The sequence below is a fragment of the Gossypium hirsutum genome, chromosome A07 (genome assembly GCF_007990345.1).
Source record: "Gossypium hirsutum isolate 1008001.06 chromosome A07, Gossypium_hirsutum_v2.1, whole genome shotgun sequence".
Classification (NCBI taxonomy): Eukaryota; Viridiplantae; Streptophyta; class Magnoliopsida; order Malvales; family Malvaceae; genus Gossypium; species Gossypium hirsutum.
Genome location: NC_053430.1, coordinates 10,100,373 through 10,113,443, shown reverse-complemented (window position 1 = coordinate 10,113,443; position 13,071 = coordinate 10,100,373). Strand labels below are relative to the sequence as shown.

General features: G+C 33.2%; 1 protein-coding gene and 2 long non-coding RNA genes across 3 annotated transcripts; all 3 read right to left on the bottom strand.

Moving 5' to 3' along the window:
* Nucleotides 1-4,168: 4,168 nt before the first annotated feature.
* On the bottom strand, nucleotides 4,169-5,223 carry LOC121232105 (uncharacterized). The gene is made up of 3 exons (XR_005930325.1): nucleotides 5,183-5,223; nucleotides 4,382-4,473; nucleotides 4,169-4,269 (listed from the first exon to the last, which is right to left on the bottom strand). It is a non-coding gene; the product is annotated as an uncharacterized lncRNA (long non-coding RNA).
* Nucleotides 5,224-7,383: 2,160 nt separating this feature from the next.
* On the bottom strand, nucleotides 7,384-8,104 carry LOC121232104 (uncharacterized). Its single transcript, XR_005930324.1, has 3 exons — nucleotides 8,066-8,104; nucleotides 7,852-7,998; nucleotides 7,384-7,470 (listed from the first exon to the last, which is right to left on the bottom strand). It is a non-coding gene; the product is annotated as an uncharacterized lncRNA (long non-coding RNA).
* A 121-nt stretch (nucleotides 8,105-8,225) lies between these two features.
* Nucleotides 8,226-12,405, bottom strand: LOC121232357 (transportin MOS14-like). Its single transcript, XM_041118166.1, has 4 exons — nucleotides 11,982-12,405; nucleotides 8,602-8,679; nucleotides 8,449-8,523; nucleotides 8,226-8,231 (listed from the first exon to the last, which is right to left on the bottom strand). The coding sequence occupies exons 1-4, from the start codon at nucleotides 12,111-12,113 to the stop codon at nucleotides 8,226-8,228; spliced, it is 291 nt and encodes a 96-aa protein (XP_040974100.1). The 5' UTR covers nucleotides 12,114-12,405.
* Nucleotides 12,406-13,071: the final 666 nt, after the last annotated feature.

Genomic DNA, 13,071 nt, shown 5'->3' with positions numbered 1-13,071 from the left:
AAGCTGGGGCTGATGAGGCAGTTTTGAAAGCAGATCCATAACCTATAAAACAATTACACTTACCAGTCAACAGCATTCACAGAATGTGTATCCTATGAGTTATACAATAGATATGGTGTCAAAACATAACAACAGATAAACTGACTGTACAATCCAAAGATCAACGCAATTAGCATCTAAGTCAACTTTCATGTGTGATTTTCATTTAGACTGAGAATTAATTCCAAAGTAAAGAAGACCATAACTTTTAGGTGCATGCTATGTATTTTCTTCAAAGTGATCACTTTTTTTTCATCTAAAAGTGAAGCATGACATTATTAATTTTACACTGTATATCCATATGAAAGATAATAATGGGATAATGTTAGACACGTAAAGGTAACAGACCCAGGTAAAATATCAGTGGTGATCAACAAAGAGTCGCAATGAAGGAATCTAAATTACCTGAGCTTACATGCTAACAACGACTATTTATGCTCGAATGCAAAATAAAGCGCCTAGCGGCGCCATCATGTTCTTCAGCTAAAGCTGCATAAAATATAAAAGGAAAAATCATTGCAATAGAAATTTAAAGCTATTTAGCTCAGTGTAAGGATAAATAAGAAGCATAGTTTCGGCGGAAATGGATTGAGACCATTAAAAGAAAATTAATGACAAAGGAAGATAAAGTCTAGAACAGATCCATCCAGACCAGGCCACAGAAAAGCCATGGAACTCACCAAAACTATAAGAGCGGGAACTTCACCAAACATGTAATCAGGAACCATACAGAACCCAGAAAAAACCCCTGATATGCTAATTAATAAAAAATCCAAAAAGCCTATTCTTATCAATCAAATTTTGTGGTTAGATTTTCTTTGTCCTTTTGGACGAGTAATTATATGTGAAAACATGCCAAATTAACTTAAGAATACAATTACCAGCAGCACGATAAGCAAAAAACTGTACAGATGTTTTTATCACCCACATAACTGATATAGCAAGGAAAGTAAGTGGAGGAGGATGTAATTTACTCAAAGTTACCAGAATCACAGAAGCATCTTAGATGACAATGCCATGCACCATCTACTGAATGCTTTTTCATCCGGCCTTTTGAGAAAACTAGATGTTATATCAATTAAGTAATCCTCACAGCTTCTGACAACAGTGTCAGCCAACTACGCACAGTTCACTCGAACAAGAAAACACCATTCATCAGAAATACTTAAAAAAAAAGAAAGAAAAAACTAATTAACAACCTTAATAAAAAGATAATTGCAACCAATCAATAATGAAAATATCATTATCAGTAAGATAAAATAATATAAATCACCTACTCTAACAATTTGAAGGCTTAGTGATTCAGATAAGAGAAAATGTGCAAGCACTTCATGTTATCTAATTGGAAACATGAATGATCAATAAACAAAGAATAAATAATGTAGCAGCTGGAACTCACTCTTTATCAGAAAGATGCACATGATCTACCTTTACTAATTTTTTTCACAAGAGAAAAGATAATAGCCAACATGAAAATAGCCATTATTACCATATCTAGTCGTTTGAACTCCTTGAGATCCCAATGAAAGATTTGATAGTCATCGGGATATTGAACTCGGGAGCTCACCTGTGAAGAAAACAACGACACTCCAAAGTCTTAGCCAATAGAAATACTCTTTTAAAACTTGAACATGATTTTCATTCTTTTGCAATCAGTTAACTTCAGCTGCCAAAATAATTTTTGGCTATGTTTCCTTTCAGAAAAAATTATATATGTACTATACCTCATATCAAACATTGATTTCATAAAATATTGAACACAAACATTAATTTTTTTGTTAAAAAATAGAACACTGAAGATAGTAGCAATTGACAGCATGCAGCCTTTCCCCTCAAAATACCCACAACTTCCCATCAGAGAACAATAACAAAGGAATAAATATTACAATCTACAAATTCTTATGGTTATTATCTCATATATTAATTTAAAGGAATGATATGGTAATTAGACAGATACCATATGGAGTTTCTGGCTAACAGAGAAGTAGGGATCAAGCTTCTGCAGACTTACTGATGTTCCATAGGTGAAACCAAGTAGTCAGGCATTCAACTAGACACTAACGTAAGGTACCAGAGAAAAAAACACCTCTTCAGATACCAGGTAGGCAACTATATTCAGGCACTTTCTACAAGCATAAATATGATTAATAGTGTCTATTTGTTGGAGAGTGGCATTGCCATCTTTCTTTCAGTCTAGGTTTTCCACAAAAAGGCAAAGACATCTTAAGTTGTTGGTTGCTTTCATTATCCAGAACATTTCTACAAAAGGTATACAACTTGTTTTATCCTCAGCTAAGTGAGCTGACTAATATGTTTAATTACTCTTCTCTTCTTTCCCTTAACTTCATGAAAGCTGTCCCTAACTTTATCATCTGAAAAAATAAGCATACCCATGTATTTTGTGCTAAAACGTTTAGAAAATAAAAATAAAGAATACAGTGCCAATAGTCTATATTCTTAAATAGAGACCTTTGTTTTTGTACTACAATGACTTGCATGTGGTAACACCTTGTTCACTTGAGCAAGCATTTTTTAGCATCTAGCACCCCGAGAAAACGAGGGCCTAATCACCCTTAGGACACCATTCCCCATTAAATACAATATTCACTAAAAGAGCTTTGACATTTTACTAAAGACAACACCATAGCTAAATACCCAAAACAGTAACTAGCAGACTCACCAAGGATACAAGAGACTCATACGATTGACGAAAAACTTGAAGCCTCCGTTTCTCTCAGTTCAATGGATGCTTCATCACCAAATGAAATATCAAAATTCCTGGCATTGAAAAAGATTTCAATCAATTAGAGTTGGCAAAACAGACTTGAGTCCAAAGCCTGTCCTAACCAATTTGAGACCGAACTTGATCTGATCTAAGTTAACTTAAAATGTCAAAAGCCCAATCCTGAGAAAATCCGACCCCAAACATATTTGAGCCCGAGCTAATCGAATTTAAAAATAACCAACCCAAATTGATTCAAGCTCAAAATGATCAAATCCCAACCTAGATAAGCTTAATCCAAAGAAATCTGATTAACCTGCCCATTTGCCACATATAAAATCAACAAGTCATAAACTAGACAAGTTCCGCATGAACTAACCTTTTTGTCAAGATAACCTGAAGATTGTGCCAAAAGTTAAACGTCATTGAGCAATATCAAATTCGGAAGTGAAGCAACTTCTAGCAAAGCATCACTATCATCATGGCTTCATTTGAACCTGAAAAGGTAAATCCATCAATTGAATGTAAAGAGAAATTCACAACATTGTCAACAGTGTTCATGCTAACAACTGCAACTTGCATTAATTCAAATAGTCCATTATTAAGAGGTGAAAGCATTCAACAATTATTGAAATTTAAATATATAGTACCAGTTGCAATCAGTTCGACATATGAATCACCCATATCTGCAAATACCGAGCAATGGCTTTCACATCTTCGTCATCCTGAAATCACAAAGTAGAATTTAGGAAATGAAATATCAAATATTGTAACTCCTCAATATGTAACTGTGTCCCATGAGAATACACAAGCAAATAGTTGTCTGAAAATTCTGCAGGCAAACCCTTGAAAGAATCACAAAAGACAATAAAACATCTCAAAATCACCCTCGTAATATAAAGCACTAGCAATGGAAAGTTTTATAGCATTAAACACTGTCTTCTTCTATGACATCAATAAGATATATAATCCCAATTATACAATATTGTAGTTGACATATAAAGTAAATCATCTCAAATTCCACCCAATTGTTAGAACAAAGAATGAATCAGCTCCTACATACTCCCTTCTAGGTCACAGCTAAGGAATAATCTACTTCTAATTGTTTGAAAATAATGAAGATTGAATTCTAAAAACAATGAAACACTGCCTATTGACACTAATACATTATATTTGCTGTCTCCAAGATCAACATATGCCATGTTTTACAAATAAGAAACAATTACACTGTTATTGAATATTCAGTAATATACCAGCCAAATCTAATAGTTTTTCCATTATCATCCCCAATCGATCCATTTCCCAACAATATGACATGATTTTCCCATCAAGAAGAAAACAACGAAGTGGGAGTGGAAACATTTAAAGAATCCAATGTCATACCTTTGAAGAATCTCTAAGTTGGCTGTAGACTCATAACTTGAGGGACATTACTTGAATTAATGGCATTTGTACAGAAACACCACCAGAGCTTCCTGATGCTGTGTAGTGTATCAATTCAGAAACAACTGCAAGAAAAGGGAAAATAATGAATGAAACCCAATGAGGGTATATCCCCATCTAGCTACCAGAATATTTTAGTAGCAACTGACTGAGAATATTTTCTCAAAACTGCAATACCATTCACAGATGCCTCAGAAAGTATATCACAATTCAAACTTGAAAGAGCCGTGAGGACCAATGGGTGAGTTGCAAGTACAGAACCAGGGATCCTGAAACCAACAGATGTGGAAATCAACCCATGAATGACTGTAATTCAAATGAGCAAGGAGAACTATCATATGATTATCACCCTCAAGATAATAGAAACGGAGGAAGTCAAAGACATTATCTATTAATTAATTTCTAGATAACTAAAAAAGTGGAATACGTTAAGAATAAAACTGGAATAACTAGCTGCTAGACACTAATTTAACAGAAAATCCATACCCACACTAACATGCACCAACTTACATACACCAATACAACCATTCCCAGGAACAGAGTCATATATTCTCCATAGAGGTTAATGCATAAAGAATAAAATATCGTCTGGAGTTTATCAGAAAACTTTAGAGGCATGCCATTCAACCATATCACAACAGAAAACCCTCCTGCTGATTGTAACAGTGATCCAACTTATAAAAGATAGGTTTTACTCAAGATGCTTTTAATGAGGTGAATAGAATCAGAAAATCCTTAATCTTCCAACAATTGCTTTGCATATCATACAAAATCTCATAACAAAACATCTATACCTAGGCACCAGTCCTTTCACAACAAATCCAGAAATACTAAAATCTTAAATAGATCCCACTTTCAATAAGAATAAATAAACAAGGTATCACTCCAATTAAAAGCATAAAATCAACCAAATAATCCCCTATGAACAAAACAGGAACATGTATTGTCCATAAATAAAGGTACAATAGAACATACTACCCATGCTTTAGCCGAAGCCAGAAGCAATGCCTCAAGAACCTGATAAATCAATCATGATGAAGTAACATAAGAAGCTACTAATCAACATTCATAGCAAATATATATGTGCAAAAATCATCAACCTTAATTAAATCTTCTTTCTTTGAGAACCTTAATGAAAATTAATGACAAGACATCTATTAACTAGTTACAGCTAGAAGATATCTTCTTCTATTTCAATATTACATGCATAAGTCTCCCCACCCACCCCAACCCCATTTCAAAAATAACTTTTTAAGGGAAAAAGAAAAATGGTATATTATCATATCACATAGATCACACAATAAGTGACAGGAAAGAGGCAACTGACAAGAGGTGTTTCTTTCCTCCCTCAGCAGGGTTAGGTTTATAATGACAAATGCACTTAACTCCCATTGGAACTCTACAATAACCTTGTCTTTTGAACAAAAACTTTTGAACAGAAAAGCCACCTTTATTTCTATAGAACATACCAGCTATGAATTTGCATTTGGCTTATCATTGAACCTATTATTATGAAATTAAACCATTTTTGACAAGTGACAACACTCTATGATGACACATCAGCACCGATTATTATGAAATTACATGGGTCCAGTTTTTGTAATCATGATTTTTTTTATTTGTCCTTGTAATTTGGAATATTAGATGATAGCTCATTTCAATTATCTTTTTTTATAGTTCCATTTTAAATATTACATGATTAAATAGATTTAACTCTATTTAGTTCAATTTTATTTTAGTCCTACGCAATTTCATTTTTTTTTTCATTTAATCTCTAAGTTGAAATCTTAATTTATTCAATTTAATAAATAAGTTCATTTGACTTTATACTAGGTCCTTATGATTTAGGTTTAATTTCACAATTCCTTACTTTAATTTGTTTTTTTTTTTTTACAATAATTTATGTGTCATATAATTGGTTATTTATTAATATTTATATGTTTACTTTTTTAACAATTCACATACAACATATATCATAAGGACTATTATGTACTGGTTCATTTATATTAAATTATAAAGAAGTTGAAATAAATGATTTTGAAAATGGTATTTAATTTATAATTTACTTTTAAATATTATTTTTCAAGCGTTACAATTTTTTAAATATATTTTAAAGAAAAATTTTAATATATTGTAATAGATAATACAATAACCTGCGCATCGCACAAGTATGCAAACTAGCTTTTTCAATAGTAATATTTTAATAATATATTTAATTCTAAATATTATATTTAATATTGAGTACTTAAAACAGTACTATTTGTTATTAAACACAAATTGTATAACATTTAAAATATTAAAATAATTATTAAAATAATATTTTCTATTAATATTAATGCTATTAAAATATTAAAGATTTTATATTTAAATATTCATAAGCTTCGATATGTATTAAATATAAATAATATCCATTTTTAAAAAAATATAATAATAGGCTCAAGTGAATTATGCCTTGATCTAAATAATCATGTTTCTATTCAAGTCGAACAACTTAGAGTCAGCTTTTTTACAAAAATTGCCTTCCCCTTTTCAAAGGGGGAGACTGAAAACATAACTTATTTTCTACTGGCCTAGCATTTTTTGAGAAACAAACACATGGAAATATTTTCCTGAAGTCATTTTCAACAAACCAAAACACCTAAGATTAAATTTTAAAACTAACAACCTTGTTTCACCTTGACACCCATTACCTTCACTAAGTTTCACATGCATGCAAGCAATACGTAACTTAACGAAGCAGTTACGAAACAATTACACTACAATATGCAATATCAAAGAATAATAATACTTAGTCTTAAAGTCTTGAATTCTAGAAGCCTTGGTTAGTTGAATTTTTCCAGGAATTATTTATATATTCATTATAGAAACTGAGTAAGTTGACAACATCTCAAGTATTGAATCAATGTGCAGGCAAGTGGGAATAGGGAGAAGTATGTGGCAATTAAGTTGATATTCCTTTAGCACAAAAGGTTACTGGTTGATCTTGGCTCTCTGTTTAGTCATTTCTTTATTTTTATAACATTTCTGTAGTTGTTGTGAGTTTGTTTGCTTCCAACTTTCCCCTTCATTCTTAATTCATCACATAGATACTAATTAAACTACAACATAGTAGTAACAGAATAGAAAAGCTCTTACCTGCTCTTTCAATTCACTTATACTTAAACAAGCTGTCAGTATGTTAAGAGCAATTTCCATTGAGAAGTTAGCTCTTTCTCAAATTGACGGCGTCGTTCAGGACGAGCAGCTATCTTGTAGTTGAATGCTTCCTGGTTATAAGCAAAAAACAGTAATCAATGCCATGGACAAAATGCAGCCACATTAAACTAGTTTGTGCAAACACTTTTTTAAGACAATTACATGTTAGGAAGAACTTCATTTCCCATACTCAAAGTTATAAAATGTTTGAAGTTCTGTCCAACACTAAGGCATCAAGAAAATGTTCAAAAAGGATGACAGCTTTCTCCGTCATAGACTAATTAGACCACTAATAAGTTCAGAGCGTTATTTAGAAGGTATGTACCAGAAAAAAAAAAGAATCATTAATTAGCAACTACCAGTTCAGAATATCAAATAAACTATAGCTAAAAGTGAAATCAGATAGATATGCCAGCTATAACAGATAAGATAAGTCAAAAATTTATACATACCTCAGGTAAGACAGTAAGTAGCTCCAAAAAACCTGGAATATACTCTGGATGAGCGTTCATCCCATCTCGAAGCCAATTGACAATGCCACCATCTCCCCAGTCTTCTGCAGGAACATGTACAGCCAAAGCAGCAACTGCAATGCTAATCTACAAGCAAATAAATGAGCCAAAGCGTTCATGTTTAGCCAAATTATAGGTTATGAGTGTATAGTACCTGAGTCCGGACAATAGCAGGCCCTTTATGGAACTTTTCAACAAGTCTGCATTTGAAATATCAGTCCAATAAGATCTCTATAAGGTGTTCCTTAGCATTACCAATAGGAGTAGCATATATGTGCATGCACATAACAAACAGAACAGCAACTATTTATGGATTACAGCTGTTGCAAGATAGAGCAGATTAAAAGGTTAATAAAACAAATGAACCATACAAGTTTAATGATCCCATTCATATACTTCAAATATGAAAGTGGGTGCAACACTAAATGAATGATCCTTTTCGGAAAAGGATAAAAGTATACATATACTTTCATAACTTGGATTTGTCAGCAATGATATGATGTTCGAATCTAGGTTTCTTCAGTGGTAAAAATATACATGATCCAACTCACATTTAAGGAATCCCTTAATTGGCGAAAGCTTCAGATGTAATTCTTCAAAATCACGTTGTACCTATCAAACAAATGCACCACAAAAAGTAAAACATTTTTTATCATGAACATTGAGCAAATAAATGCATGTTGAAGTTACCTTGCTTCTAAGTGTCTGCGAACAAAATATTAAAGTCTCTGGATTGCTAGTGGCATCATGAAGCAAATTATCAGCAACCTAAGAAGAAAAGAAGGTTAAAATGAGATATACGCACACTTAGATGAAAAGAAAAGAAAAATTGCAAAACAAGCAACACAAACAAATTTTCAGACTACTAGAGACCAACAGAAGCTTAATTACATATTTTTAGATTAGAATTAGGTTTAATTACTAGTAATTAGTGAGAGATTAGATCCAGAATGGCCACTCCACACTTTGAGAATTTGGAGTTCTCTTCTAGGAAGATGCTAGATCAAGCTTGAAGATGATCAAATTGAAGATAGCTGGAGAATTAAGCATTTATTTCCTCTTATTTCCTTTCCTTTTATCTAGATTTGATTGGATGATTTGCTGCTTAGATCTAGGATCACTTATGAAGAGTTTGAACTATTTACTAGATTTCAGATTCATGATGAATCTTATTATGAATTCTTGATTGATTTGAGTTTTATCTTCACAATATTTGGTTATTGGACTTAATGTGATTAATTGATTAACACCCCCCAATTAATCCGATTTCACGCTTGTGATTTGGAGAAGTTGGTTCTCTTGAACACCAAGCACCATAAGTCCACAGAAGCACCAAATCAAACCTCCTAGGAACAACACTATTCCCAAGCAAATTAGCAGCTCCCACCCTAGTCAAAACCTCAACATCAATAGATCCTAGCTTAAGGTAAAACAAGATTGAGAATGGATAGCTCAAAATGAATGAAGAGCATCAGAAGTTGATTCACTAGAAGGAGTCTATCAATCTATAGAAAGCAAGTAAGCAATTGCTCAAAATGGTGAAAAAGTCTTAGAAGCTCTATGTGAAGTTGAACCTAAGCCATGAGCCCAAGACACCTAATGATAGGTTGATAGAGGAAAATGTGGATAATGATAATTCCTTCGAGCAATTTAGGACTCTGGCGATTGATGCGGCTCTAGAGCAAGCAAGAGCTAGCTTAAGATATATCGAATAGCTAAAAATCCCAATTGTTAATATCAAGAGAGTTAACAATGCTAAGGAACAAGTAAGAATTGCCTTTAGTGGGGAATTCTATGAGAGTTGTACTTAATTACCTTAGGATAGTCCGGTAAAGGTGTGAGACTTCCTGATTTATCTAGCAATGAGACTAGGATATCGAGAGAGCATTAGGTGCATTTAAAGCTTGAAATAGCAAATTTGCTAATTAAATCCAAGGTAAGATTACATGTCCATGAATATATAAATAGGAGATTCAAAAGTCTAAATCCATCCACACTCGATTCTTCAAGGGAATTACTACATTGCTAACCTACTTTTACCTTTTATTAATTGTTGATCGATCATTAGAATAGAGATGCAATTGTGTCTAGTTCCGATGATTAGTTGTGTCTAATAATGCTAGGATCATTCTTTGCATTAGCCCTTAACATCCATCCATGAGTTCGATCCTTAGAATTCTTCCTTTTAGAAGCAACTCCTTTGTAATTATTACTTGATAAAAATCCATGCATTTGCCAAAAAAAAAAAAGGCTTCTAGGTTGAATATTGTTGTACATGTTCCGCCCTATCAAAGTGGAAGCTCTCATAAAGGCTCTTGTAGTTGTAGCTAGTCTACTGGTCCTGCTTCAGATATGGATCTAAATAGAGCGCAATGATGCCTACAATATGATCCATGTATCAACCCAACATAAAGAAAGGGATTCTTGTTGCTTGCTTATTCTAACTAATAGCCAAAAACATTTTAATTTGACAATTTCTAAGAATTATGAATTGTATAGAGAAATAAACAAAAACTTTCTAGTACATGAGCCTATAATTTAATACATCAGATAATCTCCAGACTGTGTTACTCTAAGTCTTCATTTTCTTGAGTTACTCATGTTCGACCACCATATCTAACACATATAGGCATGAGTATGGGGACATGACCCTCCAAGGATCCACCAAATACATGGAAAAACATGAAAAGAATTGAAAGTGTCAGTGTCAAACACATAACATATTGACACTTCCACCTAAGTCCAAGTAATGTAGTCTCCAATTAAGTCTCATGTGAATCCTTTGCTTTTCCGTCCTCTAGCATCTTGGATCATGCAAAAATAGCAATATGTGCTAAAAACAAACAAAAAGGCACACTTATAACCAAGTTGACCTTCAAGGAAAAATTTTGAATGATAATGAAGATGCTACAACAAGTTCATCCCCTTGCCAAATGAGCTTAATAAAAAGGCCAAAAGCAAGCATAGAACCTAGTAGCAGCAAGAGGGTGGCCAAGGCATGCTCTTAAGAAGTTGAAAACAGCAAGAGAATGCAATGATTAGCCAGTAAATGGCTGCTAATTATGTTACTTGAACTTACGTGTGAGTGTTGAATACAGGTATACATCCTACGCAAGTATGGTCAGATTTTTCCAAGTTATTCCATGTTTGGAGGTCATATCCTCAAATCCATGTGCTAAACAGATTGTCAAACGCAGGTACTTCAAAAAAAATGAAGAGTCGAAGCAACCTAAGCTGGTAATAACAGTTCATAAGACTAGGTAAGTTACACGTTATAATCCTATTCAATGTGAAACACTAACAACAACTATTCTTAATCTATCACATAGAAATGTGCATTGATTTTCAATATTGTTTCAGTTTACTTTTTGTTCTCATTCTATGTTTATGTTTCATTTTGATTATTGAACAAGCAATGTTGTTAAATTGTTGCACCTGAGTGCAAAACAACAAAATCACCTCAAACTTTCAGGCAAGGCACATCTGATGAGAAGATGCATGCCTAGTGTTTGTGGGATACATTGCATCACTCGTTAGAGTTTATTATTAGAATTATATATCTTAAGCTTATTCCACGAACATATATTAATGAATAAAAATATGTATATTGTGTCTTACTTCCCTCAGATAATCTCTCTTTTTTTTTCTTTTTTGTGCCTTGTCCCAAAGATAATATAATGGTTATAGAGCCTAGGGTCTTGGCAACATTGAAGACAAGTACGAAATGCAAATAATTCCACTTCCCTATTTGAATATGTTTTCTATGGAACTTAAGCAGCGTAAACTTTTCACTGTTTAGAAATTAATATTCTCAATAAAAACCTTTTTAAAAAACTCAAATACTACCAATTCCTTCCAATTATCACAATTTACTCAACCAGACAATGCAATAAATCACAACACTATACCAATAACTAATCTCCCAATAATCCTGAAGTTCAACATTTGGATTTTGACTAAAGCTCCACCAATAAAAAAAACTAAAATTTCTAAAATATACAGAAATAATCATATCGATCACGGTCTTATTAGCACAAATCGAACTAAAAAAAACTCAAAGAAGAGAATACCTGCCAAGCGTCGATTGTGCGTTGAAAATCTTGCAACCATCGATCGGCTTGCATACGCACCGCATCGTCGGGGTAATGATACAGTGCATTTAGGGCTTCTTTCACAGTGTTCTGCAGCTCCATACTCTGCATTTTTATTTCTCTTTTCGATTTCAAAATTCAACTGTACACTCGCAGAAATAAGGGGGGGAAAACAAAACCAAGTTCTCTTTGATTTCGACTTCAACTCTATTGTTAAGAGATTTTAGTTGATTTTATCTCTATATTAGCCTGACTGCTTTGGGTTCTGGTCTTAGGGGTTTTTTTTCCTTTTTTTTTGTCTTTGTTTTTTAATGAAATTTTGGGAGGGTTTTGGCGCCCCTCGGTGAATTCGGGGGCTTTGGTGAGCTCTGATTGGTGGTAAAGGTGAAGGGCAGTGAGATTTAAGCCGTCCGTTCTGTGTGATCTTTGACTCTCATTCTGTCTATCGCGGATGGCCAAATGATTCTTGTTATCATATTTCTTTATGGGTCTAATAAACACGTGGACGATGATTAACGGGTTTTGATCAGAGTTAATTTTTTATTGAAAGAGTTAAACTTGATACTTAATTTTCTATTACTTTTCGGTAATTTAATAAGCTATTATAAGAGTAGTAAAGACAATCCATGGGAAATTAAAGAAAGTCTGTAGGGAGAAGCATCTCTCGCCCATCCGACGGTCTCTTTCAAGAGCTGTGGATTCCCAGACCAAGCCACAACCTGTCTTTCATCACTGAGAAAGTTCTAAATATCCTAAACCAAATGCTGATACTTCTAATTGAGCTTACCCTTGGCATGCATGTTTCCAAGCAGTTTTGCCAATAGCAAGAGACTTATCTAACAATCGTTAAATTTGCCGAGTTCATCCTTTAATAAAGCTCAAAACAATTGTGATGTATTGGTAGCAGTTACTGGTAATTAGCAATCTGTTAATAACTAGTTAGTCTGTTATGGATTAGCTATATATAAACCCTAGTGGTGTTCACAGCAATATATGAAGAAATACAATAAGTTTTCATCACTTAAACTGTTTCTCATTATGGTATCACAACCATAGAATTTTTTTTCTT

What these genes read in the sequence shown, in the direction of transcription:
- LOC121232357 (XM_041118166.1), bottom strand. Translation starts at nt 12,113, where the DNA reads ATGCAGAGTATGGAGCTGCAGAACACTGTGAAAGAAGCCCTAAATGCA. An exon ending in GCACAATCGACGCTTGGCAG is followed by an intron (nt 8,680 to 11,981) that starts GTATTCTCTTCT and finishes TTTTCTTCTTAG; the next exon opens with GTTGCTGATAATTTGCTTCA. An exon ending in CGCAGACACTTAGAAGCAAG is followed by an intron (nt 8,524 to 8,601) that starts GTAACTTCAACA and finishes TTTGTTTGATAG; the next exon opens with GTACAACGTGATTTTGAAGA.